At 39.0% G+C, this 25,467-nt stretch overlaps 1 protein-coding gene across 5 annotated transcripts in view; it reads right to left on the reverse strand.

Annotated features, from left to right (window-relative positions):
* cpne5a (copine Va) overlaps positions 1-25,467 on the reverse strand; it is a 125,613-nt gene that overhangs the window by 39,453 nt on the left and 60,693 nt on the right. For 4 of the 5 annotated variants that reach the window (XM_054774178.1, XM_054774169.1, XM_054774161.1 and 1 more), the window contains 6 exons: positions 23,351-23,454; positions 23,004-23,108; positions 14,992-15,033; positions 14,820-14,895; positions 9,270-9,323; positions 8,766-8,827 (listed from right to left, as the gene is read on the reverse strand). In XM_054774178.1, coding sequence (XP_054630153.1) covers positions 8,766-8,827; positions 9,270-9,323; positions 14,820-14,895; positions 14,992-15,033; positions 23,004-23,108; positions 23,351-23,454 — 443 coding nt within the window. Of the gene's footprint in view, positions 1-8,765; positions 8,828-9,269; positions 9,324-14,819; positions 14,896-14,991; positions 15,034-23,003; positions 23,109-23,350; positions 23,455-25,467 lie in introns of those variants that run through there. The other variant, XR_008570097.1, reaches the window with a different exon arrangement.

A 25,467-nucleotide genomic window follows, 5' to 3' on the forward strand; every position in this document is an offset into this window, starting at 1 on the left:
TAAATATTAACAAAAAATACATTTTATAGAAAATAATTATAGTTTTACATACAGAACACAATGTGAAATAATTATAAATGACGTATAGAATGGATAAATGAACATTTAGCATGTTACCTTTTATTGAAGATTCTTGTGAAGACAGCGAGAAGTCGATAAGGAGGAGGGAAGGTACGAGAAAGGAGGGTATCTGCACCAACAACTTCTCAACATCTTAAATCGTTTGTGAGCTCTATTTCGTTAACACTTAAAAGCCTTTTGCAACATTAGCTTCCTTCAGTTTTTATTTCCTACTTTTTGATGACGTGGCAAATTGACTAGTCTGTGTAACATTGTCATTCCCAGAATGTACCTTACAGGATACTGCAGTATTGTGTAAACCAAGTATCGTAAGAGTTGGTGTTGGGTGTGTGATCAAAGACGGCTGAATAAACTAGCAATGCTGAGAATAGTCCTTTCACATCTTTATTGATATCCCAAGATTCAATGTGCCACAGGGTAAAATACAACAGTTTGTTATGCCAATATTGACAGGGACTATTAACTATTAACTGCGTATGTATGTATACAATATATATAAATACTGTACAGTACAGTAATCCCTTGTTTATTGTCATTGTTTCCAGACCCGACAGTTATATGTGAATTTCCGTAAAGTAGGATTCCATATTGATAAATTGAATATTTTCGTAGTTACAGAATAGAAAACCTGTTTACAACCTTCTAAATACGTTCTTTAACATAATTAGAGCCCTCTAAAGATGAAATAACACCCCTATAGTCACCCTTACACTCGTATTACCCATTATAGTATAAAAATAGGACACTGAAGACATAAATAATGCTCAAATAATGCTAATGGTTTGCAATAAAAACGGGACGTGTGGAGAACAAGAAGTGACGTCGGGGGTTCAAAGTTGACTTTTAGCTTCGAGTGGGTTATGGATAATTCAAACCTGCAAAAAAGTTCTGTTGTTCCGGCGATCAAGTCTGATGTGTGTGTGCCTCACCAAATATTACAGTAACACCGCTGACAGCGAGTGACCAGTATAGTATACTACATAGCATCACGTTTTTGAATGCATCTCAATGCCTTATATTTGTATTTTAGCCATTTTTATGATTGAAATGGTTTAATTTACGGAATAAAATATGTAAAATGTGCATATTTTTTACTAATAATAAACAATATTAAACCACAAAACAGCATGATTTATTAAATAATATATTTTTTAAACTTGTGAAGCCGCTCTATACCGCTATGTGGCAAGGGCAAGTATGTTTAAAATTCATTCAATCATTTATTTTCTATGGTATGATTAAAATAAAAGTTATTATTCACTGTCTTTCAACACGAACATGAAACCAAGCAGAAAACCTAGTGGGCTTTTAACATTTTGCATTCCGTCTTCAGCAACAAAGAAATGACAGTTTTTATTTAATTTGATGTTTTAAAAGCTTTAGAGTGTTTTGGTTTGCTTCAAGACTTTCAGTTCCTTGTAGACTTCAAAGCACTTAGTGAAGCATCACGCTGTGTGCAATGTGTGCAGAAGGCTTACATGCTGATTTAATGATATAATGGAGTAATAATAGGAAATTGGCTAGTCAGAAATTGGCTTTCAGTTATGGTGGAAAGAAATAGAATAGCATCTGTTTATATTAGTTTCTTTCATTTTTAATTTAAACATTTTTTTGCAATTAGATATTTGACAATATCAAGGAAACAACCTTCTGCACCATTCTAAAGGACACCCGTAACATCTAACATAATCTAAACTTCCTAGTCAACCATTAAGCTAGAACATTGGGTATGCATGTATTGAGAAAGTATGAATTTGACATTTTAAAATTGGACTCCAGAATTGCTCAAACTTTGTGGGACAAATTGGACCAGAGGGATGCAGCAATGGGGATAAAAGCACAGTTATTCCAGGTGTGTATGAGTGCGTACAGTGTGTGAGTGTCCTGGACAGAGACAAATCAGACAGATCTAGGACAACTAAAACCAGGGCACTAAGAAACATGTCCATGTGTAACTGGTTGTCTGGCCTTAATTACAACTTTGTCTGTCTTTTATCATTTTCATTGCAGTTGAGCTGTGGACAGGTTTGTCTCCAAAAAGAGCACACTGGAGACCATCCCACATTTATGAAATGCAGGGCAGAAATTGAGGAAAAGTGTTTCTGCAACACAATACAGTGGAGGAGATGTGAAATACATGATGGCTCACAAAGTAATGCTTTTGAATTTACGGGATTACTCCATTAAAGGTGACATTACCGATTTTCAACTCAGTGTCAACACATTAGTCACAGCACTGACTACTGTGCTTGTTGTTGCCTGAGAAAGTTTGAACAAACTTGAATAAATTCAACGTTTAGCCTGGCTGAGCTAGCCTACAGATTTTAGACCCTGTGATCCCTAATTGAGACTAATGCCAAGTTGGTTTGGTCATGAAGGTGAGAAAGAGGAAAAGCAGAAAGGCGTGTGAACCCCTGTCCAGACGAAACCGGCCAGAAGTACATGCAGGAAAAGAGATCATTTTTAAGAAGAAATCACAGGAGCTCAAGAAACAAAAAATAACCAAATTTACAAGGCGCACCCAAAGTTACCCAAACTTTGTCCTGAACTTACTAAAATTTAACCCAATGGCATGAACACATGATTTCAGAACAACAAAGAGTGTACTGTTTTAAGAGTGTAATATTTTAGGATATCGTGTGCTTAATAGTCCATTAAATATGTGGGGAACACCGCACTACAGACCCCACAAGGACACTAAATATTCTTTGCCTTTTCACCCAATGAGAGGACACCAGAGAAAGGAGGCCGACATTAGGGTTGGGCATTGTTTGAATTTGAACAATTCAGATTCTTATTCCAATTCCTCCTTTCGTTCCTAACAATTCTCAATTCCGATGCTTTTAAGAGGCAGGGTCATAAATGTTTGCATGGTTTAAATAAGGGCGCTAATCCAAAAAGAGTTCTTTTTGGATGAATTGTCTGAACTTCCCCATGAATTTTTTTTATATGAACTTTTATAAACTTTTGGGGGAATTTCTCGGATCTCTTTTTCACAAAAGATGCTTACTTTTAAAAAGGTCATGAAAAAACATTTCCAAATGTTTGTGATGCTGCAGTCATTTAAACATGCACTTACCTTCTGGGTGCAGAATATCAACTTGTAAATGATTTGTCTATGAGCTATGGGTCTTGCGCTCCCAAATTATCACTAGTATACTTTGCTGCCTCCATTTTGGTGTAAAATATTTTATATGACACCCTTATTTTCTTACCACAAGTAAGCAGGATGTAGTGCAACAGCGCTCTTATTTTGAAGGCTGGATGTGTGCAGAAGGTCTCTTGACTTTTAATGAAATAAACATGGGATAAAATCATGCCAAAGCCTTCCACAGAAAATGTTTTACTCACACCCTGCGATTCACAAACTCAGTGTGGTTTGCAAAAACAAAACATCATTCACAAAGTAATGCATTTTTTGCAAATATGCATACGTATAAAAATGCATCCTGCTTCCGAAACAAATACAGCATATTTTACACATACAAAGGGATAGGTTCTTTAGGGCTTATGCCAGCCTGCACTTGAAAAGGCTGAGAAGATCGTAGATGCCTAATCAACTCGACTCCAGTAGGTTTTCTTGACTTTTATTTCACACTTTACAGTAGCACAGGTTAGGTTGATAACCTTTGAATCAAAGAGGAATAGCATCAAATTACTACATTAATAAAGTTAGTAACTTAGGAAATATAATATGTAATATAGTCAAGATAATATAATACATACCAGTGGTCTCTCCGATCTTCTTGTTACAATCATTTTGAATAGTTGTGACAATAATATTGGAATAGTCTTTGTAGTAATTGTAGTACTGTTGTCTACTAAACTTGACAGTCGTTTACTTTGTACAACCACCTAGTATCATATAATGCGTGTCACGTGGGTATTAAACAAGTCATCATAATTGCCATCATAATTCGTATCAGGGGTTTTAAAGTAACACATTTTCAGCATCATAATTGTTATAAGAATGGTCACTTTTTGATGAATACTCGTACACTCATGTACAGTCATGTGACGCTTATTTTTAACAATATATTCCCAAATAAGACAAATTCGATTGAGCAATGACTAAAAAAATACTTCCAAGTATACAAAAAAGTATCCCGCCTCTAGGATCTCTTGAATGGTTTTTATCAAGTTCCACTTGACTGTTGGGAGAGGTTGGGGGTGTCAAGATATCAGATACTTCAAGAACCTCATGTTTTTGAACTACTTCAGAGATCATTAGAATGGTTTTGTCAAGTCTTTCATGAACTTTGGCAGATGTCAAGATATCAGATACGTTCGGAACCTTGTGTTCTTGAACCGCTTCAAGAACCTGGTGTTCTTGAATTCCTTCCTGAGAGGTCGTCAGAATGGTATTCACATGGTTGTCTCCTTCAAGAACCTTGTGTTTTTGAAGTTGTCCTTGAACTATTTCTTGTAGGTCCTTTATTGTTTAACTGCCTGAACAATGCAACCAGTTGGTCTGTCTTCAGTGCCCTTATGTTCTTAAAGAACTGGTGGTGGCTTCAGTTCCTCTTTCCCTACTCCCTCTCCTCTCCCTCTCCTCACATCAGCGTTTAAGCAGTTTTAGTTCCTTTCTCAAGGACTCTGTTCTTGAAAGTCCTTGTCCTGAGTGTCAAGCTCCAATTCAAGGTGATACAATTCAGCAACTATGTTCTCTTCACTTTTTTGTTTCTCAATCCTTACACTCTTATCCTGCAGATTGGCAAGTTCACAGTTGAGGAACTCTTTTTCCTTCATCAGATTGTCCTCGTTTTCTGGAAGATACTTGTTATGGTGGTCCATTGTGCACTTCCTGTTGCAACCGCTGAACATGGGTATACAAGTTGCTTTAATCTTTACAGCCTGAGCTGGGATTGGTGAAGGTTGCACTCGCACTGCCCTTTCTTCTGCCACTAGTGCTCAAATGCTTGATTTGCTTGTGAAAGCCTTCTGGGTTTCCTTGGCACCCTTGAGTGACACAAACTTTCAGGCCTCTTTGATCTCTCTGGGCGACAAGTTTGACCAGGCTTTCTTCACTCTGGTGACAATTCTGGTTTCCTCTTCTTTCCACTGTCCTCCTTTCTAGGGCAGAGGAAGTAATGGTGGTCTCTTCTGCACTTGTTGTTGCAGAGGTACGCCTTATCACAGTGCTCTTCTTCGTCGTGGCATCTTAGACACAATTCAAAGGTTCCTAATTTTGAGAGTCCCTCATTAAGGTTGGTGTTTCAGTAAATGCTTGTGTTCTCTCAACAGCGTAGGTCACTAACCTCTCTTTCTCAGCCCGTGGGGTGCGAAATTGGGATTTCGTATTTTGTTGACCCTTGCCTTTATTTCCTTCAACTTATTCCATGGTGCCCACATTTCCCACTCTTGAGATAGCTTGTCTTGCTTCCCCAACCTGTCTCTCAAGCGTGTCCAGGTGAGTTCTAAAGTCATCTCAATTCATGTCAGACAGGGGTAGCTGTTAAACGATGTCGCAGCCCTTTTTGGTTCTTCTAAATTACAGATAGAAGACTTTCTTCCATATACTTTTCCAAGAAGTGTGCCTGACCAAAAATCTTTTTCTGTAATCTTTGTGTTGATTTCTTCCATTTCTTCTTCCAAGTGCTGCTCGAGCGCTACGGTTTCCTTTCCATCAGCATGATCAACTTCAAGGAGCTCGGCCTTCTATCTTTTGCTTCCCATTGCTTTACAATGGTCCCTATAGAGTCGAGCAAACTCTCTCCGGAACTAATCTCCGTAATCTTGTCTGCTCGTTTGTGAATAAGGTTAACTCTCCTTGTGAAGGAGCCTTGAGCAGTGGCCCACTGCTTCTTGAGCCCCTTTTACGGTGAATCCTCCATTTTATAGGATCCTTGATCGTCAGCAGTTTGGCTTGGAGTTTTCTTCTCCACTTCTACATCCAACAACTGCTCCGTGGTTATAAACTGGTTATCAACTGTCAAGTTCTTTAGGACTTATGCCAGCCTGCACTTGAAAAGGCTGAGAAGATTGTAGAGTTGAGCTTTATTAACTCAAATCCAGTATATTTTCTTGGTTTTTTTTTTCCTCACACTTCAACTATTGACAGGAGCACATGTTACATTGATAACCTTTGAATCCAAGAGGAATAGCATCAAATTACTACTCATTACTACAGTTTGTTAGTTAAAAAAAAGGTAATAGTTGTTACATACCAGCGGTATGGTTTGAATAGTCTTCATAGTACTTTTTGTTGCCTACTAGATTTGCCAATTGTTTACTTTGTACAACCACCTAGTATCATATAATGCATGTCATAGCCATGTTACATGGGTATTAAACAAGTCATCATAATTGCCATCATAATTTGTATCAGGGGTTTGAAAGACACACACTTTTAGCATCATAATTGTCCTAAGAATTGTCATACTGTTTGATTATGTTTAAACAAGGCATCTTATTTTTAACAATATATTCCCAAATAATCCAAATTTGACCAAAAAAAATCCTTCATGTATACAAAAAAATATCCTTCAAGTACAAAAAAGCAATTCTACAATTACAAAAAACTGGCACGTGACTTTTGGCACTAATCTTTGCCTTGTAGTTCCACACACAAATGCACTCTGATTTACACACAATGCCGGTAAACTTTCTGATGACCTGTAATTTGCACACCACAATTGTTGATTCAATTTAAGGCCGCCAGGATGATTTTAATTTTATTAATGTTCCTAAGTGACACTTTATGATACATAATGAACTGAGTGTGTATGTGTATTTGGGGGAGTGGTCGCAAGTGTCACTAATGTAAGCAGAATGAGCAAAACAAGTCATAAGCGAAAAATGAGAACCCGTAGTAAACCATGCTCCTCACATTGATTTATACGAGGGCACCAACACAATACCAAGATCACAGCTGTCAAATCGATCATAGTTGAATATTAACAAGGGAAATTGTGGTCTCCATCACCACAACACTAAAGAATGAACTTATCCGAGTAGTGACATCAACACTTTTACGCATCTTACTGACTTGTTCTGCTCATTCTACTTGTATTAGTGACACTTGCGACCACGCCCCCAAATACGCATACACACTCGGTTCATTATGTATCATAGAGTGTTGTGTACAACATTAATAAAATTTAAATCCTTCTGGCAGCCTAAATTTACTCAACACCACCAACTGCTGTTGTGGTGTGCAAATTACAGCCCATTTCTCAGAAGGTTTACTGGCATTTGTGTGTAAATCAGAGTGCATTTGTGTGTGGAACTGCAAGGTGGGAAGATTAGTGCCAAAAGTCACGTGACAACAGTAAGATTGCGCCAGAGTATTTTTTTTGTATACTCGAAGGATATTTTTTTTGTAATTAATGAAATATATTTCTTTGTTTGTGTAAAATAGGCTGTATTTGTTTCTGATGCAGATTTATTTGTCTGATAGGTATGTTTCTTGTTTGCAAAACAAAATGAATTATTTTGTGAATGATGTTTTGTTTTTGTAAACCACATTGAGTTTGTTTGTGAATTGTTGGGTGTGAGTAAGATATGTTTTGTGTGTTTGTGAGGTTTTGGCATAATTTTAACTCCATAAATAAACTTGCATCCTGCATCCTGGCTTCTATCCTTTGTTTACATAGAACTTCCACGACGTCAGAGGGCATCCTGAAACCCTCTGTGACGTCCCTGATTTTGACTGCTTAGAGAAAGTCCAACATAGTGCCTCAAAGACGGGGCATTTTTACACCATCAATATGGAGGTGTTTAATGTAAATGTTGCACTGAGCCGAAGTTAAGCCAAACAATGTAGCCGCTTCTTCTTTGTTGGTGCTTGCCAGATTCTTCTTACTGGGCATCAAAACTAGGAATCAAAATAAAAAAATTTGAACGAGCCTGGGAGAATCAGGATGTTAGTTTCGGTTCCCATTGATGCTCGAGACTCAATGGCCAAAACTAGCTGACAAAGGACAGCATTACAGACAAGACCAAATGAAATACAGTTAATGTGTCTTTATTGCAAAATGTTGGATATCTCTTCTCCTCCTCCCTCGCTGCTTGTCATTGCTGTTTTTGTCTATAAAGGTCTTTCATCAAAATAAAAGTGGTGTAAGAGTGACAATTGTTTTCTGCTATAACTAAAATGGCTCTATAATTTTATAATGTGTAAGTCTAGTAATTTGCGTTGACATTCTTGGTTGTCTGGGACGAATTAATTGGACTCGTATTATTCCTTATGGGACATTTTTTTCAGTTAGCATACAGCAGCCTTTATCTTAACTACTGTATAGCTTTGAATATTTGAATGTCCACATGCACTTTGCTGTAAATATGACTACATTTGCACCTGTAGTAAGATGTCAACTTCATTTCATTGGCTATGTACCAATGCTCCGTATAATGCAATAACTGAAAATGTCTCTCTTCTCTCATTTCTCTCATCATCCCCAACCATATTTCAAATTCCATTCCACAAACATGAGAAACGTATTCATAATGATATAATTTACTATAAAAAGTGATATATTGCAATGGATTTAAAGTGGTTAAGCAGGAGTTGCTTCATAGTATGCATGTATGCATGTAACAAAATAGGCACTAACCCCTGTCTACAAACTTAAGAACATGAACTTTTGTTTTCACACTTGCAAACCGCAAACCGATCCATGTAATAACAGAATAGCTATGTACAGTATAACTAGAACAATTACAAGATAACACACAGAACTCACCCTCCTTTAATGTAATCCAGGAATGTGTGCTCTGACTCCACGTTGAATGCCAACAAGGACACCTGATGGGAGGACAAAACAGAGAGCCCAAACAGTTTGTTTTATGTTTGGTAATTAAAGCGAGTGAAAGCCACCAATCTGCATTAACACATTAACAGTTGACCTCTGTGCAAACCACCCCGAAAATGTCTCATCCATGTAGAATGAGCATGATGCATGGACAGAATGTTTAATGTCATCATCACAATCCGGCATGTGGCTGTGCACGGATGGATATATCAATTACAAGCATTCATCACCACACACTTGGGCTCAGACACAGCGCTCATTATGGATTAGTACAATGTTTAACCACAAAATTCAGCCAAATGTTTCATATCATTGTCTGCATTGTAAATTCTGACATTGGGGGTGGAATAAAAACATTTAGTTTGGCTGAGCTGCTGTGTGCAATCCATTTAGTGGAGACTTCCTGTGAGATTTATCTCAGAACTCAGGACTTACTGTTCCGGAGTTGATGTATCTCTTTTTCTTTAATTTCTTCTTGGCGTTCACCACCTATTGCGGAGGCAGAATGGAAAAGTAGGATAATGATCATGTGAACTTGCTACATCATTCTTTTTATGCAGCCCGAGGCGAGTAATAAAAACATCTTTGCCATCTTATTCCATGAAGGTAAGGGTAATGGAGCATACACCTAATCCGATAGCATAGCATTGATCATGCCTCACAGCAAGATACATATTATTCAAGGAGGCGGGAGCACCTGTGAATTACATAGTGACAAATTCACCTATGCAGTTACATATAATGGAGGCATACACAAAAAGTACACCATCACTGTAATAAGCATGGCAGGCAGATTAGTAGAGATAATGGTTGTTATTGCTTAAGGGGTAATATAGGGTAACATTTTGGGCATGTAGCTCAAAATACTCAGAAATGACCAGTCAGTAGGTCATGGTCTCCTGTCTTTATATCTCAGCAGTGGTTGTTTGCCACAGTGAGGGGATGCATTTTATCTAAGAGGAGACTGAGGGCAGCAAGAAATCGCACCGCTGCAGCAAAGTACGTGGATTATAATACTGTAGCGTAGTGATTCTGGTGGTTGAGGACCTAAAAGTTGATGGTGGACCCAATCTAGATGGGTCATGAACAGTTTATCAAATGCATCTGATTTGGACCTGTCTTTTATTTGGAAAAAATCAAATTGATGCATCAGATAATTGATAATTGATAATAATTGAATAATAATTAAAGATAATTGATATTACTGTTGACTGACCATGTGTAAATCCAAACTATTTAAAATGTGTATTTCCATACATTGTGTGCGCTCTTTGATATCATGACCTAATTTTGTGGCCTTAATTATTTTGTGACATTGTGATATTTAGTTTGACTTGATTATTTTTGTTTGCTAACAAGGAATGACATTTTCTGATAAAAAAGAACACAGTTGGTCTCATGTAGTGTATTAATAACACGACATGGCACGCGCCATTTTGTACGTTAACCAAAAAATGCACGCAAACCAAGGCAATACTGTGGTGTACATTTCTACGTTAACCGAAAAACTTGCTAACTGGGGCGGACTTTAACCGAGGTTCCACTGTACCTCCTTTTAACAATGAAAATGTGCAAATAGTAGAGTGGTGGTGAGCGGTGTTTGACAAACAGGGCTGCACCTGACCAAATTGGGGCCATATGTAGAATTGTATTTGGAATTTTGAACAGGAATTTAGTTTGATGCATGTTTTGGAGTAGTACAAATACATGAGAAACAAATTGTTCAATAAATTATTTTTAGTGCAAAATTAACAGAATAAAAACTCAAATTAGTTATAGAGCAAGAAAGAGCATTGAGTGCCTTATTAGAAACTATTTTTGATTTTCACGGCAATAAGGGACAAGTGCATGCCTTTTGAACTCAAAACAGAATGTCTAATGTTGTTTCTAAATACGGGACATTTTTCAAGGCACAGTTGGAAACGTTAGTAGTATTATCTAATCTCCTTTTTCTCTTTCCTTTTTTGAAAACCAGATTTTATTTTAGCACTAGGCAGCATTGTAGTGCTCTGGTGCAACAACTAGTACTGACTGTTACTAAGCACTGTCACTGTTGAATTAGTACAGTAGTCCCTCGTTCATTTCGGTTAATTGGTTCCAGGCCCGACGCAGACAGTAGGGTTCAATTTTAACAAATTGAATATTTTTGTAGTTAGAGCATAGAAACTTGTTTATGACTTTCTAAATACGAATTTTGCTATTATTTGACTCCTGTAGACATGAAATAACACCCCTACAATTATTTTTATACTAAGATTCTTTGTTTACTCCACATTGCACAGACTATGGGATCACTGCAGGGACATAAGAGATGGATGAGTGGGGAAGGAGGACAAAGTAACCGCTCTATACACGCCTAATGACAGCGACGCGTTTGCAGAGAATGTGCCCCCACAAAATAGGACCTCCCTAAAATCATGGGACCCGACACAGCGCATGTTCTGTGTGTAAGGAGGGTGGCTCTGCTCACAATTGCTTTGTCGCTCACCCACTAAGACCAGAGACCTATTCAAATATGCCAGTGACTCAAGAGCAATGCTACGGTAAATATCACATCAAGAAAATGCTGTGTTTGATGTTTCTAACAAAAATCAAGGTGAAGGGCAATGGCTGTAGCTTATTTTGTGGTGTCAGCAGTGTGAAAGGGCAAATCTGCATGCCACTCATTCATAGGGTTGCCAACTCTCTGAAAAACAGGTAAGACACCTTGTTGGAGAGTGAGTTGTTAACGCATAGTGCTTTGTTTGGACATTAGATTGTGTGGAATGATGTGTACGATAACCAAGACAGAGTATGAAAACTTTGGCAAAAATATTTATCGAAAACCGAATCATGTGAAAACCGGGGCATTCCAAAACCAATGTTTGACTTTATTGTCAAACTCATGTGTGAAGGTGCTGGTTTTGGTTTTGGTTACAAAGCACGAAAGCGCTGGAAATAAGTTTGCTGCAAAATGTGCCTTGTTATTCATAAATTCCATTGACATTTTACAAATGATTTTGATTCTCACAGTAATACAGGACAAAGTGTGTCCCTTTTCAGCTCTATATATTTGTTTCTAAATAGGGGACGGTTGGCATCCCTACTCATTCATCATGTCTAATTCAACCACTGTCCTCAGGGGTAAAGTGACCACGCCCAGATTTGTTGTGATGTCCTTGAGGATGATACTGAAGCCCTAATTGCTACTGATGCAGAGACTTCAATGGAGACTTTTCGCACTTTAAGGGAATGCATTCTTTTGGCTTGTCACTATGAGGCAAATTTGTCATGGGGAGTGTTTTAATGAGCAGACGTTGATTGGAATCTCATTAACACCAGACCCCACTACCATCCCAAGGAGCAGCGAAAACAAGCTCTAATATGCAGCATCATGCATCATTGCATGCTCATTTGTATTCTCGCTACAAAAACCCCATTGCTCATCAAGTCTGCCCCGCCACTTAACCTCGCCAGAGCTTAATACCGAATAGGGCAAGTGGGACAGAAAAAGCCGGATGCTCATTTCAAATAGCTTTGCTCAAATAACCATGACCTGGAGAGTTTCTACCACTAAACGTTGGTTAACATGACCTCACACAAGCAAAGTACAAACTGATTTTGTCGACAAGTCAAACCAATTTCTTTATTCTGCACCGAGAAATAAAGATTGATTTAAAGTTGCACGAAACTCAGACAGCTTGCTGAACATCCTACACCAGTGCCAACTAAAACTACAGTATTACTAGATTGTGTTGTTAGTAGGGCTGTAAATAGATTCAAATATTTAATTGCGATTAATCGCATGTTGTCTATAGTTAACTTGTAATTAATCACAATTAATCGCAGATAGAAAGATGTTTTTATCTATAATAGGCGTACATTTGAAAGATAATTTGAACGTTTTTAATACACCTATCAACATGAGATTGGATAATATGTGTGCTTCATGCAATTTTTTGTTTATTAAACATTCTGTGTTTTTACAGCTCAACAAAAAATGGACCCCATGTATAAAAACAAACAAAATGTACGAGTAGACGTTGGTAAGGTAAACTGTCTATTAATCAGATATCATTCTCTTCAAGAAAATAATCTCAGGAAATATAATTCTGACTAATATTACAAGTAAAGGTTTCCAAAAACCCCAACAAATGAGTGAAATCAAAACGGTGTGTTAGGAAAATAAATACTGAGAAGTTACAAAAAATAAAGTCAGTAGTTTACCGAAGTAGAACTGCGCCAATATAACATAGCGCAGTCATGTTATAGCTTGTACTTCACTGTAGTCCAGTATCTTCTCTCTTCTGTCTGGCATTTGAGTCTCGACGCACTCCGTGACAACTGAACTCACAGCGACAGCATTCTGCCAGGGCTTTGAAGCTAAACTTGCAATTCAAAATACCCTTTTCTTTGTCTATTTATGCTCATTATTTGTTTCTGCTTATGGCTTATGCACATCAACTGCCACACCGCTGCGTTTTCTCAAACTACGGGGTAAAAGTAGTTCTTTGGTGTTTGCTCCTACAATAACAATGTCGCTGTAGCTTGGTTACTATGTAGGTCACATTATGTAAAAATGGAACATTGTTGCCGTTTTTGCAGGCTTTATAGTCGAAATAGGTGGGTCCCATTATGTGCAATGTTATGCCTCATGCTCGCCGTTTTTCTCTCTTTAGAACACACGTAGAAAGACGTGTGTTCATGTTTCACATAAGCATTGTGGATGATGGGCAAAATTCCCCAAAAAATGTGTTTCAGATTTCCTTTCAGATTTGTCAGAGTAAAACACGATTGCTGCCTAAGACTTCAAAACATGATATTAATGTCCGCTTGACTACTCCAATTCACTACTTCCTGAATCTGCACTGTAGGCATCATGGGAACTGTAGTTCTTTTAGCCATAAATTAGCCACATCATTGTTTAAGCCGCAGGGTTCAAAGTGTGTGAAAAAAGTAGCGTCTCATAGTACACAATTTAAGGTATTTCATATTTCATATATTTATATTATATGTTTCAATGGCCAATACTCAGCCACGACATTAAGTGACACAGTGCCTCGCTCACAGTGCCTCACTCACAACGCCTCATGCCACTGCCGAGAGGCAACGTAAGTAAACTAATGGAGTTGCTGCATCGCCTGTGAGTTTTAATTTAACTTAGCAGCTCAACGGGTAGCACATGTCTTACGCTTAAAGAGAGAGCCATCCCATCAGTTGGCATCCCAGTGAGCGCGGACATTGTGAGTGACTGTTTCATGATGGTTTTATTTTGTAAATGAAACTTTTAGCCGCATGCTAACGCTATGAGAATGGCTTATGTTTCACTAAAGCTGGATCTGCCTGGCACCCAGCAAGGTTATTCTCTACCTGACGGTAGAGAAAGTAGGAGGAAATAGTAGTCTTTGGTGACTCTCACACAGTCTGCCATGATTAGTGATAGCAAAGGCTCTCTCTGTATTGCTGTTGTTGACAAGAGTATCGTTCGTTCATAGGCGGATTAGGTGAATTCCATTACGTGCATTGTTAGCTGCCTTGTGCTAGCAGTTTTTCTCAATTTAGAATGCACAGAAAAGACAACGACGTGTGTTCATGTCTCAAATAAGGATTGTGGATGATGGGCAAAACTTTTTTTAAAAAGTGCAGTTTTCCTTTTAGTAAGTTTGACCAAATCTAGAACTACTAAAGCTTCTGCTTGGACTGCGGTAGCTGTTGAACTCAATGAAAAAAAGCATCTCATGTCTCACTCATCGGAGCTATCGAGTAACACTATCGAGTGTAGGTAGGAGGTTTATAGTGTGTCTTTCTGTGTGTAAACATCCCATGTTACAACATGAACACCTATGGCTTATACACAATTGTGGCATACATAAAGTACAGACATTTTTTTCCGTTTAAAGTTGGTGCGTGCGGCTCAATTGTTCAGAATTTAGGGTAAAATACAATCCATACACATTTGCCATTAACATATGGTTGCGTTTGTTCACAGTTTCTGTGTACACTCACCTCATAGACGTTTAATTGGCTTTGACCTCGACATAGCTCTTTGTAGCTGCTGGTGAATTCACCAATGAAATCATGACTGGTTGAGAGAGTGTGAGGAAAATGTGTCAATTATATTTTCATCCATTGTGTGCGATTGTGTGTGCGCATGCGGGTGTGCGCGTGTGTCTCTCACCTTCCATCTCTGTCCCAGTCATACACTTCCGCTTTGATTGTCCTGTAAAAAAACAAGTGTATAGTGAAATTAACATTTTTTTATGTTGTCATGTGGACAAGGGGACACATTATCGGGGTTGGCATGTCTGACACAATAAGGAAAAGTAAGTTACTGTAGTAATTAACTGCAAGTTTCACAAGCAATCTTCAACGTCCCCTATTCATCGACTTTTTAATGATGTTGTAACAGTAATAAATGTCCACAGAGCCTGTTTATGACCACTAAGTGTGATTAAAAATTTTATTCCTCACCAGTGTTAATTTTGACAGCAGTTTTTAATTTAGTGTTAGTTAGTTTTTTTTAAACTAAAATGTATTTTCACTTTTAGTCATACTTTAGTCATCTAAATTGATTTAGTTTTAGTCTGGTTTTAGTTGACAAAATATTACAATTTAGTCAACTAAAATATAAAGTATCAAGGATATGGCATCTTTAAAGTTTCCTTGAAACCACCATTATTTAGACTACTTGCAAAGCATATCAATAATAAAAGAAATAACAAAAAGTAGACATGCTGTCAATGACTATATCAGGAAGTCAATAACTTCACACAAACCTTAGTGTTAAATTATTTTACCTTAAATTAAAAAACATTTAAATATTTTTTTTCTGGTGTTGAATATTAATATTATGTGAATAATATGACACAGTACAACTACAATACAAAGTAATAATTCAACTCTGCATAACGCATACGGCATCTATAATACAACTCTGCTCTTTCTTAGCAATAGAAACATCAGTAAACATAATATATGAACATAATAATCTATTATTGTGCACATTGTCCGTTGTCATCACTTATCAGGATGACTCACCTGCAGAAGTCGCTTCAAGCTAGTTTTATTTTACCGGTGATAATCGCTCACATGGTTTACAGAGTTTCTTGTTATTCATATTGTCACACGTGAAATGTATCCATATGATACATATACTTCGCTTTCTTCTAAGCCCAGACATAATGTAGCGTGTAACTTGTTACAGTATTGCGTAATAAAAGCACCCGCTTCAGTGGCACAATCCAAAGGAGCTGAGCCCTAGCTTTGAATGCTAGGAAGACCGTCACCGTCGACAGACTTATTTGCTTGTAGTGGCTAGTAAAAAAATCATCCAAAATTTTGAAGTATTTTACAAAGGTTAAAGATGACTCCAGAACTTGTGTCAACAGTTTCTTACATATCACACGGCTATCAACATCATTGGATCATCACTGAACATCAATGAATATCATATAAGACAGGTAAGGCTGTCATACCAAGTGTATTTTATATCTGTACAGTGAATATTAATGCAAGGAATTGGGCTGCTAACTGAACGTTTTGGAAGTTTGTTTTTCAAACCATGTTGTTCCTATTCTATGTTTGCTTTTCCGATGTGTGCCGACAGCGATCGTGTTTCGGTTCGTGCTTTCGATGTCACTAAATAAATTAAGGTACTGTTGTTGCACACCAACTATGTTTATTTGTTTATCTGAGTTTTTTAGCATATTTCTTTGAGTCGGAAGAAGTTGCAAATAAAATCTGTGTATTTGTCGGGATTGCCATTAGCTCTGCTCTCAAAAACAAACAACAAAAAAACAATTTTAATATTATTCGGCTAAGAACAAAACGAATCAGACGATGAAAAGCCTTAGTCCATGACAGCCCTAATTAAAATTGTTGAAAAATTGTGAAATATGGCAACTTTAAATTTAACTTGGGGCTGGCCAGCTTTTAAAATACAATAGTGAAAATAATTGCAAAGGACATATAATAAAGTCTGCCAATTATGTGTCATCATTATAAATCTATTGTGATTATGTTCCTTGACTCGTGAACCCAGTTGGTGCCCAGTCAGGGGAGATGCCTAACAAAAAACTAGGGGCGGCTGTTTTGGGGGATGTGTTTTCACACATGCCAAAGATAGAAAACCACCTCATTGGAAGAAGCATATTTTACAAGTTTTTGGAATTAATTGGGGACGCTAGAAACCCAGTGAGCAAGCCTGTGAAAATTCACTGGGAATAAGCAAAGACATTCCTTTCTTTGGATTTCTCTCATGGAAGATTCAGTGACTTGCTGCTGTCAATCATGTCTCAGCAGGTCAAGGAGGAGGCAGCATGATGCAGGTTGCCCTTGTTGGCCAACCTGAACTCATTCTGTCTGCGTGTAACACATTTCTCTTGCCCAAAACATAAAGGTAACTCACAGTAACTCGCAGCAAAGAATGAATAATCAATTATAACCAGACGTGGTCTCTTGTTGAATATTGTTGTAACACAGCTTCAGAATGACAACACCTCCAACTCATGTGTGTGCTCTTAGCTGACAAAAACGTGAATGTGTTTGGACACTAAGGTAATGCGGGTCAGATTATTCTCCACTGATGTGTCACTCAACGCCAATTTCCTGTCCAACCATTTTTAAGGAGCTATCGGGATCATGAACTACAAAGTGATACCATCAAAAGAGTTGAGATACAGCACAGATCAATTCCATTTCTGTCTCTGGAACCTCCACATGTTTGAGTGGAAATAAGAGATCTCACTTTTTGATGGCTATCAAGAGATCTGATAGATTCACATAGGAAAGATGATACAAGACACGGACAGAGCAATTGGACGATTTTCTATTTGAATCCCCTTCAAAGTGAATGAAATGCACAGTTCGGCTCAGCTAAATTCTCCTCGGTTTCGGCTGGTTGTTTTTTTTAACTTCAAAATAGTACAACAAAAACAATGTGTAATTTCATCCAACAAAACAAAACATGTTAACAAAAACGAGACGACTAGGGGTCTCATGTAGCGGTAAAGAGAGGTATTTTTTTATTTTCGAGGAGACCGAGGGCCACAAGAAAGAGAAACCGCTGCAGTAAAGTAGTAACTTCAAAGTATAATACTACAATAATAAAGCTAACATGTGGGAAAATGTTACAATGCTCAACAATTTCCTTTTGACAATGGAAATGTGTCAGTAGTTGAGCAGCGGCAAACTGTGTCTCACTCAACCTAACAAGAAGTGAGGAGAAGGGGTCTCTGAGAGGGTGTCTGCTAGTGGTGAGGTGAAGAATTTTAGTCAAGAGCAGAAGAAGAAGGAAACAGTGTAAGCCAGCGCAGACTGTGGAGTATAATACTGTCGTATGGGGGTAAGCTAAATGTAGCATGTGTTAAACATACCCTTTTTTGGCATTTCTCTCTGGGTGCCCACACATTTTACAAAAAATGGATAATAAATTAGACAGACTGCACATTTTAGTTTTTATTTTCAAAATCTCATTAAACATGTTAGTGTTCTGAATCACATTTTCATTTGCTTCAGTCTACATTTCACATCCCTTCCTCAAACAAGCCAACTTGGAATGTCCGATAATATTGTCCGGCTGATATTGAGATGAAAATGAGATATTGGTATCAGGTTTTCTGCAGATAAGGAAATTGGTGAACGAGTGCTGACGTCTTGTTTCCACGCAGCAACAAGCTTACAAGCTCGGTGTGTCCACGGTTCACCTACAGATTGTAAATATGGAATTTGCAATGATTGTAGAGTGCGGTAAGCGGAGAGCGAGGCATCTTCCTTTAATGCTTTTAATCTAATATCACACCTCAGGAAGAATCACTCAGAGACACGCAGCTAGCGTACCTACAGCACAATAATAAGCAATGGTAGACGTGTTAAAGCATAAAAAATTGATCCAAAATTGCATTCGTTCAGAGTTTCATACTTTTCGGTTTTACTTTGTTCTTATAGCTTTCAAAATTGAGTCTTTGCCAGCAATATTTAATTGGATTCTCATTTGTGAATGTATTAACCTCCATTACTTGTTGATAGTAGAATATGTCATTTTAGTTTGGTCATGATGTGTATAACTATTTTGTTGAGACAAAAATGAAAAATGAATATTAATAAATAACTTTTTTCTACAACTTACATTGCATATTCCAATTTTTGCCTTATTTTGCAGTTTGTATTTGTGAAATGTATCCACTGCAAAGTTCCCTTTAAGCTACGCGCTGCGCAATCACGTACTGCTCTCTCGTTCTCAGCGCACAGCAAATCCATGCAGTGCACAAAATACATTCCAACCTGAACTGTAAATTAAATAAACACATAACAATTTATTCTGTACCATTTTACAATGCAACTCAGTGAGTGACTGGTGACAACAAGCAGTAACAACATATAAAACAACATATAACACAAATGACCAACACTGTCCAGCCAATGATGAGATCCTGTTAGGACACTCCTGATCAAAATCTTAAGACCAGTTGAAAAATTGCTAGGATTTGCATTTCGCACATTTGGATCTTAATGAGGTTTTAAGTAGAGCTACAATATGCAAAAGCAAGAAGGGGGAGTGAGACAAAAAGCACTTTGAAAAGGTAATTTATTGAAAAAAAGAATTAAACTGAAATAGGCTGTGGACAAAGTGGGAGGGGGTGCTGGAGAGGAAGGTGACCTGGTCTGAGATCTGGAAGGTAGAACCCCAGCGCATCGGGTTCATGGTTCGTGCTGTTTATGATGTCCTGCCCAGCCCAGCCAATCTCCATCTCTGGGGCATGGGTGTCTCTCCAGCATGTGCCCTGTGCTCCAGGAAAGGCTCTCTGGAGCACATCCTAAGCAGCTGTTCAAAAGCGTTACCGTTACCGTTGGAGGCACGACCAGGTGCTGAAGACTGTTGCTGAAATCATCTCCAAGGCCGTGGCCAAAAACATCAGCCACAGGCAACAGCTTGGCAAGAGGAACATCGCCTTTGTCAGGGCTGGAGAGCAGCCACTACCACAGCCCAAACTAGCTGGCTATCTCACCTCAGCAATGGACTGGGATCTCCGAGTTGACCTAGGCAAGCAGCTCAAGTTCCCAGACCACATTACAGCAACTTCCCTGAGGCCAGACATCGTGCTAGCGTCAGTCTCTTTAACGCAGGTGCTTCTGTTAGGACTGACAGTTCCATGGGAGGATCGTAGGAGGAGGCAAACGAGCGGAAGCGGTCAAAGCACCAGGGGCTGGTTGAGCAATGCCTAAGAGCAGGGTGGAAGGCACAATCCGAGCCCATTGAAGTAGGGTGCAGGGGCTTTGCTGGCCGCTCATTGTGCAAGGTTTTCAGACTACTTGGCATCACCGGGGCTGCAAAACGAAAAGCCATCAAGTCCACCATGGAGGCAGCAGAGAGAGCCTCGAGGTGGCTGTGGATCAGGAGGAGCGATCTGTGGGCCAATGCTCTGGGACACAAGCCAGGGAATGATCAACCCTAGGCTGGGTCACCTGGGTGACGGCGTATGATGTTGAAAGACCCAAAACGCCCGATGAACTCAGGAACATTACTGATGATGTGTCCCAGTGCATCTCACGATTTATCTTTCATTCATAACACCATCGCTCAAAAAATAACAAAAAACCAAAACAACAAATTTTCTCGGTAGGACTCAGTAATGAGTAGTTCCACCATTCTTGTTAATCACTTCAAAAATTGGTTTGGGCATGCTTGATGCGAGTGTTTCCAGGAGGCTAGTGGAAACATTGCTCTAAGTGGTGAAGATGGCTTCATGAAGGGCATCAACTGTCTGGAACTGATGGCCATTTTTATAAACTTCCCTTGCCATCCATCCCCAAATGTTCTCCATTGGGTTTAAATGAGGGGAACATGCAGGATGGTCCAAAAGAGTGATGTTATTCTCCCTGAAGAAGTCCTTGGTCAAGCGAGCATTGTGAACTGCAGCGTTGTCCTGTTGGAAAACCCAGCTGTTACCACACAGACGAGGGCCCTCAGTCATGAGGGATGACCTCTGCAACATCTGCACGTAAGCAGCTGCCGTTTGACGACCCTGCACCACATGAAGCTCCAGTGTTCCACTGAATGAAAAAGCACCCCAGATCATGATGGACCCCCCTCCACTGTACCGGGTAGAAAACATCTCAGGTGGGATCTCCTTGTCATGCCAGTAACGTTGGAAGCCATCTGGACCGTCAAGGTTACATTTTTTTCTCATCAGAGAATAAAACTTTTTTCCACCTTTAAAAGTCTAAACGAGCGGCTTTGTGGCGTTGAAGGAGATGAGGTCTTTGAATTTGTTTTTTGTTCTTTAAAACGTTTTCTTGCAGATGCCGTCTGATGGTTATTGCGCTGCAGTCGGCACATCAAGGGCCTTAATGTGGGTCAAAGACCGCCCTGTGTCTTGATGGACAGCTAATTGGATCCTCTGGCTCAACGCAGGTGTGATTTTTTTGGTTCTACCACTTGACTTTTTTGTTCCATAATGCTCAGGATCTTTCAAAAAATTCAGAACGACTGACTTACTGCTCCCAACCTCAGCAGCAATGGCATGCTGCGAGAGGCCTTGCTTATGCAGCTCCACAGAAAGCTTCTTAGCTTTAGCCATCAGGAGGGCATGACAGTGTGAATGCCTGACAGAAAATGAAAATTTTGAGCAGACCTTGGCTTTTATAGCCTGTGGTCTTAAACTTTTGATCAGCTGATAAACAGCCTATTTCAGTTTTTCAGTTTGTTTTCAATAAATTACTTTTTCAAAGTAATTTTGGTCTCACTCCCCATTCTTGTTTTTTTCATATTCTAGCTCTACTTAAAACCTCATTAAGATCCAAATGTGCAAAATGCAAATTCTAGGAATTTTTCAACTGGTCTTAAGATTTTGATCAGGAGTGTATATGTATTTACTTACGCAGCCAATCAGTTCATTAACAGTGTGTTACGTAGTATATGCCACCATTTTGCAGGTTAGCTATAGCAATTCTGCTGCAAAGTTAAGAAAGCTAAATGCTGCTTGCTAACCCTCTATTATGGCAAAATGAATCGGCAGTGCAACATCCAATCACGAAGTAAAAAAAACGGTTCTTTTAAGGTGGCCTGGCTGTCGGAATATGTGCAAACAGAAGAAAAGAGGTGAAACTGGGCAAGATTTTTTCTTTTTGAATGACCTAGGACTTCTCTAAAAAACATGTGGCAAAGCCATTTTCGGAATGAAAAGTGTGGCCTGAATGTGTGGCGTAACTGTGCATGTTTTACTGCCGTAACATTGATCCAGTGGCATTACAGTAAAAGAAGAATAATGTGTTCATTCATTACACAAGAAGTGACCTGACATTTGTAAGAATTGCTGCCAAGTACTGTATCAGTATATCAGTAAATGCTGGACAATATCGATATTTGGAACATCACTAAAAGGCCAGTATTGAGCGTCTCTGTCGTAACTGCTGTTATCACAGAATGACCAACATTCTTCAAGTCGTTTGTTCTTAGTCTATTACTATGTAATAGCAAAAACTTCAGATGCAATTGTCGATATAGTGGATAAGAACAACATGTCATAAATAGGACCATTACATTTTAACCAAAATATTTGATTCCATTTGCAGTGAAAGGCTGCATTAAAGAAACAAAACACATTTAAGTTGGAAAGTAGGCAAGGTCCTTAATCACAGTAACTACCTTGCCCCATCTAAATCCTCAAAGACATCACCCATGGCTTCCCTCCATCTGTCTGACCCAATTAACTTGCAGGTGAGCAAAGGCAGAATGGAGGAAAAGATCCTCTGTTGACACCCGGCATGCTAAAGGGGGGCAAAGTTTGACCGCTTATACACACTGTAGCTGTCTTGGCACACACTGTCATGCTTACACACACAGAGCTGTTATCCCAGCCACATGTCATCATCTATGGAAGAGGCATACAGCAACTCCCATGTTTCTTATTATCCTGCCAAAAACCTGCCATGCTGCTCAGTTGTCCCTTTTGCTGCAAAGGGAATAAAGGAAGAAAAGAAGCAGGCCTCTGCAGCTGCAAACTGTTTGAACTGATGTCATCAGTTTTGGGTTATTCACTTATGTTGACAGAGACAGGCCTGCAGTGATGGTCTTTTTGAGCAGCAGACAGAAAATCAGTGTCATCTCAATTTGACACACCTTCACATTAAAAAAAGAGTTTCCACTTGAGGGTTTGTGCATTTGGTGACGTGCGTCATCATACTGCCTACCTGTCATAGTCTCCGTTGCAGAGCGCTCGCACGGGGATGGAGAAGGGCTCCCAAACCGGGTTTAGAGTGTTCTTCACGACTTCTGTCTTGTGGCATATGGTGAACCTGGAGATGAAGGTCAACAGGGATTTAAAGTGCTGCTAACTCACACCTTTAAGAGGACATTGAGGATAAAATTGAATCTGCTTTGAGATCTTGCCTGGATAAAGTTGTCTGTATGCTGCTGAGTTCAAGGGATCGCCGTCTAATTCCATTGACCCCCTCCCTTTAAAGTCTGTCCCCCTACTACCTGGCTTCCATAAGCAAACGTGAATCCCCCACTGATTAAAAAGACAAGACAAACTTACGTGCCATCTTCATTGCTCCTGTAGAAGACCATGAAGGGGTCTGACTTTCCAAAAAAGTCCTTCTTGTCCAGTTTGTTGGCACAAAACTGCATGGTGGCGTAATCCTTCAGAGGGGAGCCAGATAAAGAGAACGAAAGTAGCACATTGTAATTTCCCAAAACATAAATTGCTCCTGCATCTGTTTGCCTGCTAGTGTTTATTCATACATGGTGTGTTCCAAGATATAAAGCACAAACACAGCAAATAAAAGCAAAGAGCTGCCTGAATCCAAATAAGAGCACAGTCAAACAAGCCAGCAGGGCTCCAGTTTTCAAATGCTGCAAATGCATGTTCCATTTTTTATGCAACTTCTGCATGACAACATAGTGCAGGGCCGAGGGCATCAACGGAAAGCACCTTGTTGTGATGAATATAATCACAGTAGCAGTAAGAGAGATCATGCAGGAGTGCTAAAATGAAAATGCATTGTGACACCTTGTACTTGGAGGCGGAGGCTTTGTACACAATAGGTGCACAGGGTGTGAGTGCAGCTAATGATACATTAGAAAGGCTGGCATTAGCATAATTACACTAATTTGGGCAGCTTTTCAATGCAGGCTACCATTACGAGGACAATGAAAATGGTCTAAAAATGCTCTTGCTATAAGATAGCGTTCATGCTATTAGGTATTGTATACGTACTAATGAGCCTCACTGTGGTCAAAAGGTGAGCAGGTTAGATGTCACCATTTGTGGCTACTTATCCTTTGATTCAGACAAAGATAATAAATATGATGAGATTTCACAAGTGAAGGTGAGAGAAGGTTAGAGAGATGTGCCTGCCAGTTCAAATAGTTGCAAGAAATGTTTAAGGAACTGTTAAACAGTCACACTGGGGGGGGGAAGCTGTCAACTTGGTGTCAGTTGAGGTGGCATTGCAGTGTGCTCGCTGTTTCAGTCAGTAGAATGTGTTAAATTTAACTAACTTATTGGTTTCCAACACCTCTGCATAATGTGGATTTTTTTTACAAGGCTTATTAAATAAAGCATAGCCATCTGTGCCTTCTCTGATAGACCATGAAGACTGTCAGAAACCATTTCAATACATTTCTCTATTGTATATTTCATTAATATCGTATTCCTTTTGTGGACGGACGGATAAATGGATGGATTGGTAAGAATGAGGTTTTATCAACCATTTTTTAATTTAAAAGGACATTTTTTCCTGACCTATGAGGCAGTTATGATGAGTTTTCTATATACCGGTAGTTGATGTATGTATGTGAATCTTCAGATACTGCTTGTATAGATACTCTTAGTATCTCTGCGTGTTTGCAATGTATGTGAGTGGCTATTTATCTTCTTTTAATTGCGCATTGTGATATTAGATGCAGTTTTGAGTCATCAGCTTTCAGATTTGAATCAACATTGCGATGAGCAGCTATGTTGACTCTCCTCTAACTGTCCTCCATCTGCGAGGCCACTCCTGAGAGAAGGAGGATTTCACGATACCTCTGAAAGCGCTCATCACCGTTGTTTCCAATCATACTTTTTATGTTTCCTATCAACACTACAGGGATGTGGAAAACAGATGCGGAGTGAAGCGCTGATTAAAACAGTCAGTGGTGGCTAAATGAATCAACATTTTTTATGTTGTTTTTTCCATTCCCTATTGTTATTGTCAGCAATATGCTGAGATTTTACATAGTGCACCAGGTAGAGATCATTAATGGACAATGGTCTTTTTTTTCCCCCACCCAATTTGTGTAGTGGTCAACTTGTAGAGCCATTCTCGTAAATTCAAATTCTCCCTCTGTGGCTTTTCATGGCTTTTTATCGGAACATCGTTCTCCGGGAGGTACATCCTATAATTGTCCTGTTGCCCTCACCCAGCCTCCAAGCTTTCACTTCCAAAGCAACAAGGTGCCTTGAGCCTCATTAGACATCAACAACACACATCACTGGTATCGTTATCACATTTAGAAGGAGTATTTCATTTACGACAACTAAGTTTAAGAGGGGGTAGGAGTGGTGCATGTACTGAATGGAGTTTCTTCTTTACAATTCTTTAGGGTTTCACTAAGGTTCCACAATACAAAACATTACACACACTACCTAAATGTAGTCTCACGCATTCA

Source organism: Dunckerocampus dactyliophorus, chromosome 1, assembly GCF_027744805.1.
Source record: "Dunckerocampus dactyliophorus isolate RoL2022-P2 chromosome 1, RoL_Ddac_1.1, whole genome shotgun sequence".
NCBI classification, from domain to species: Eukaryota; Metazoa; Chordata; class Actinopteri; order Syngnathiformes; family Syngnathidae; genus Dunckerocampus; species Dunckerocampus dactyliophorus.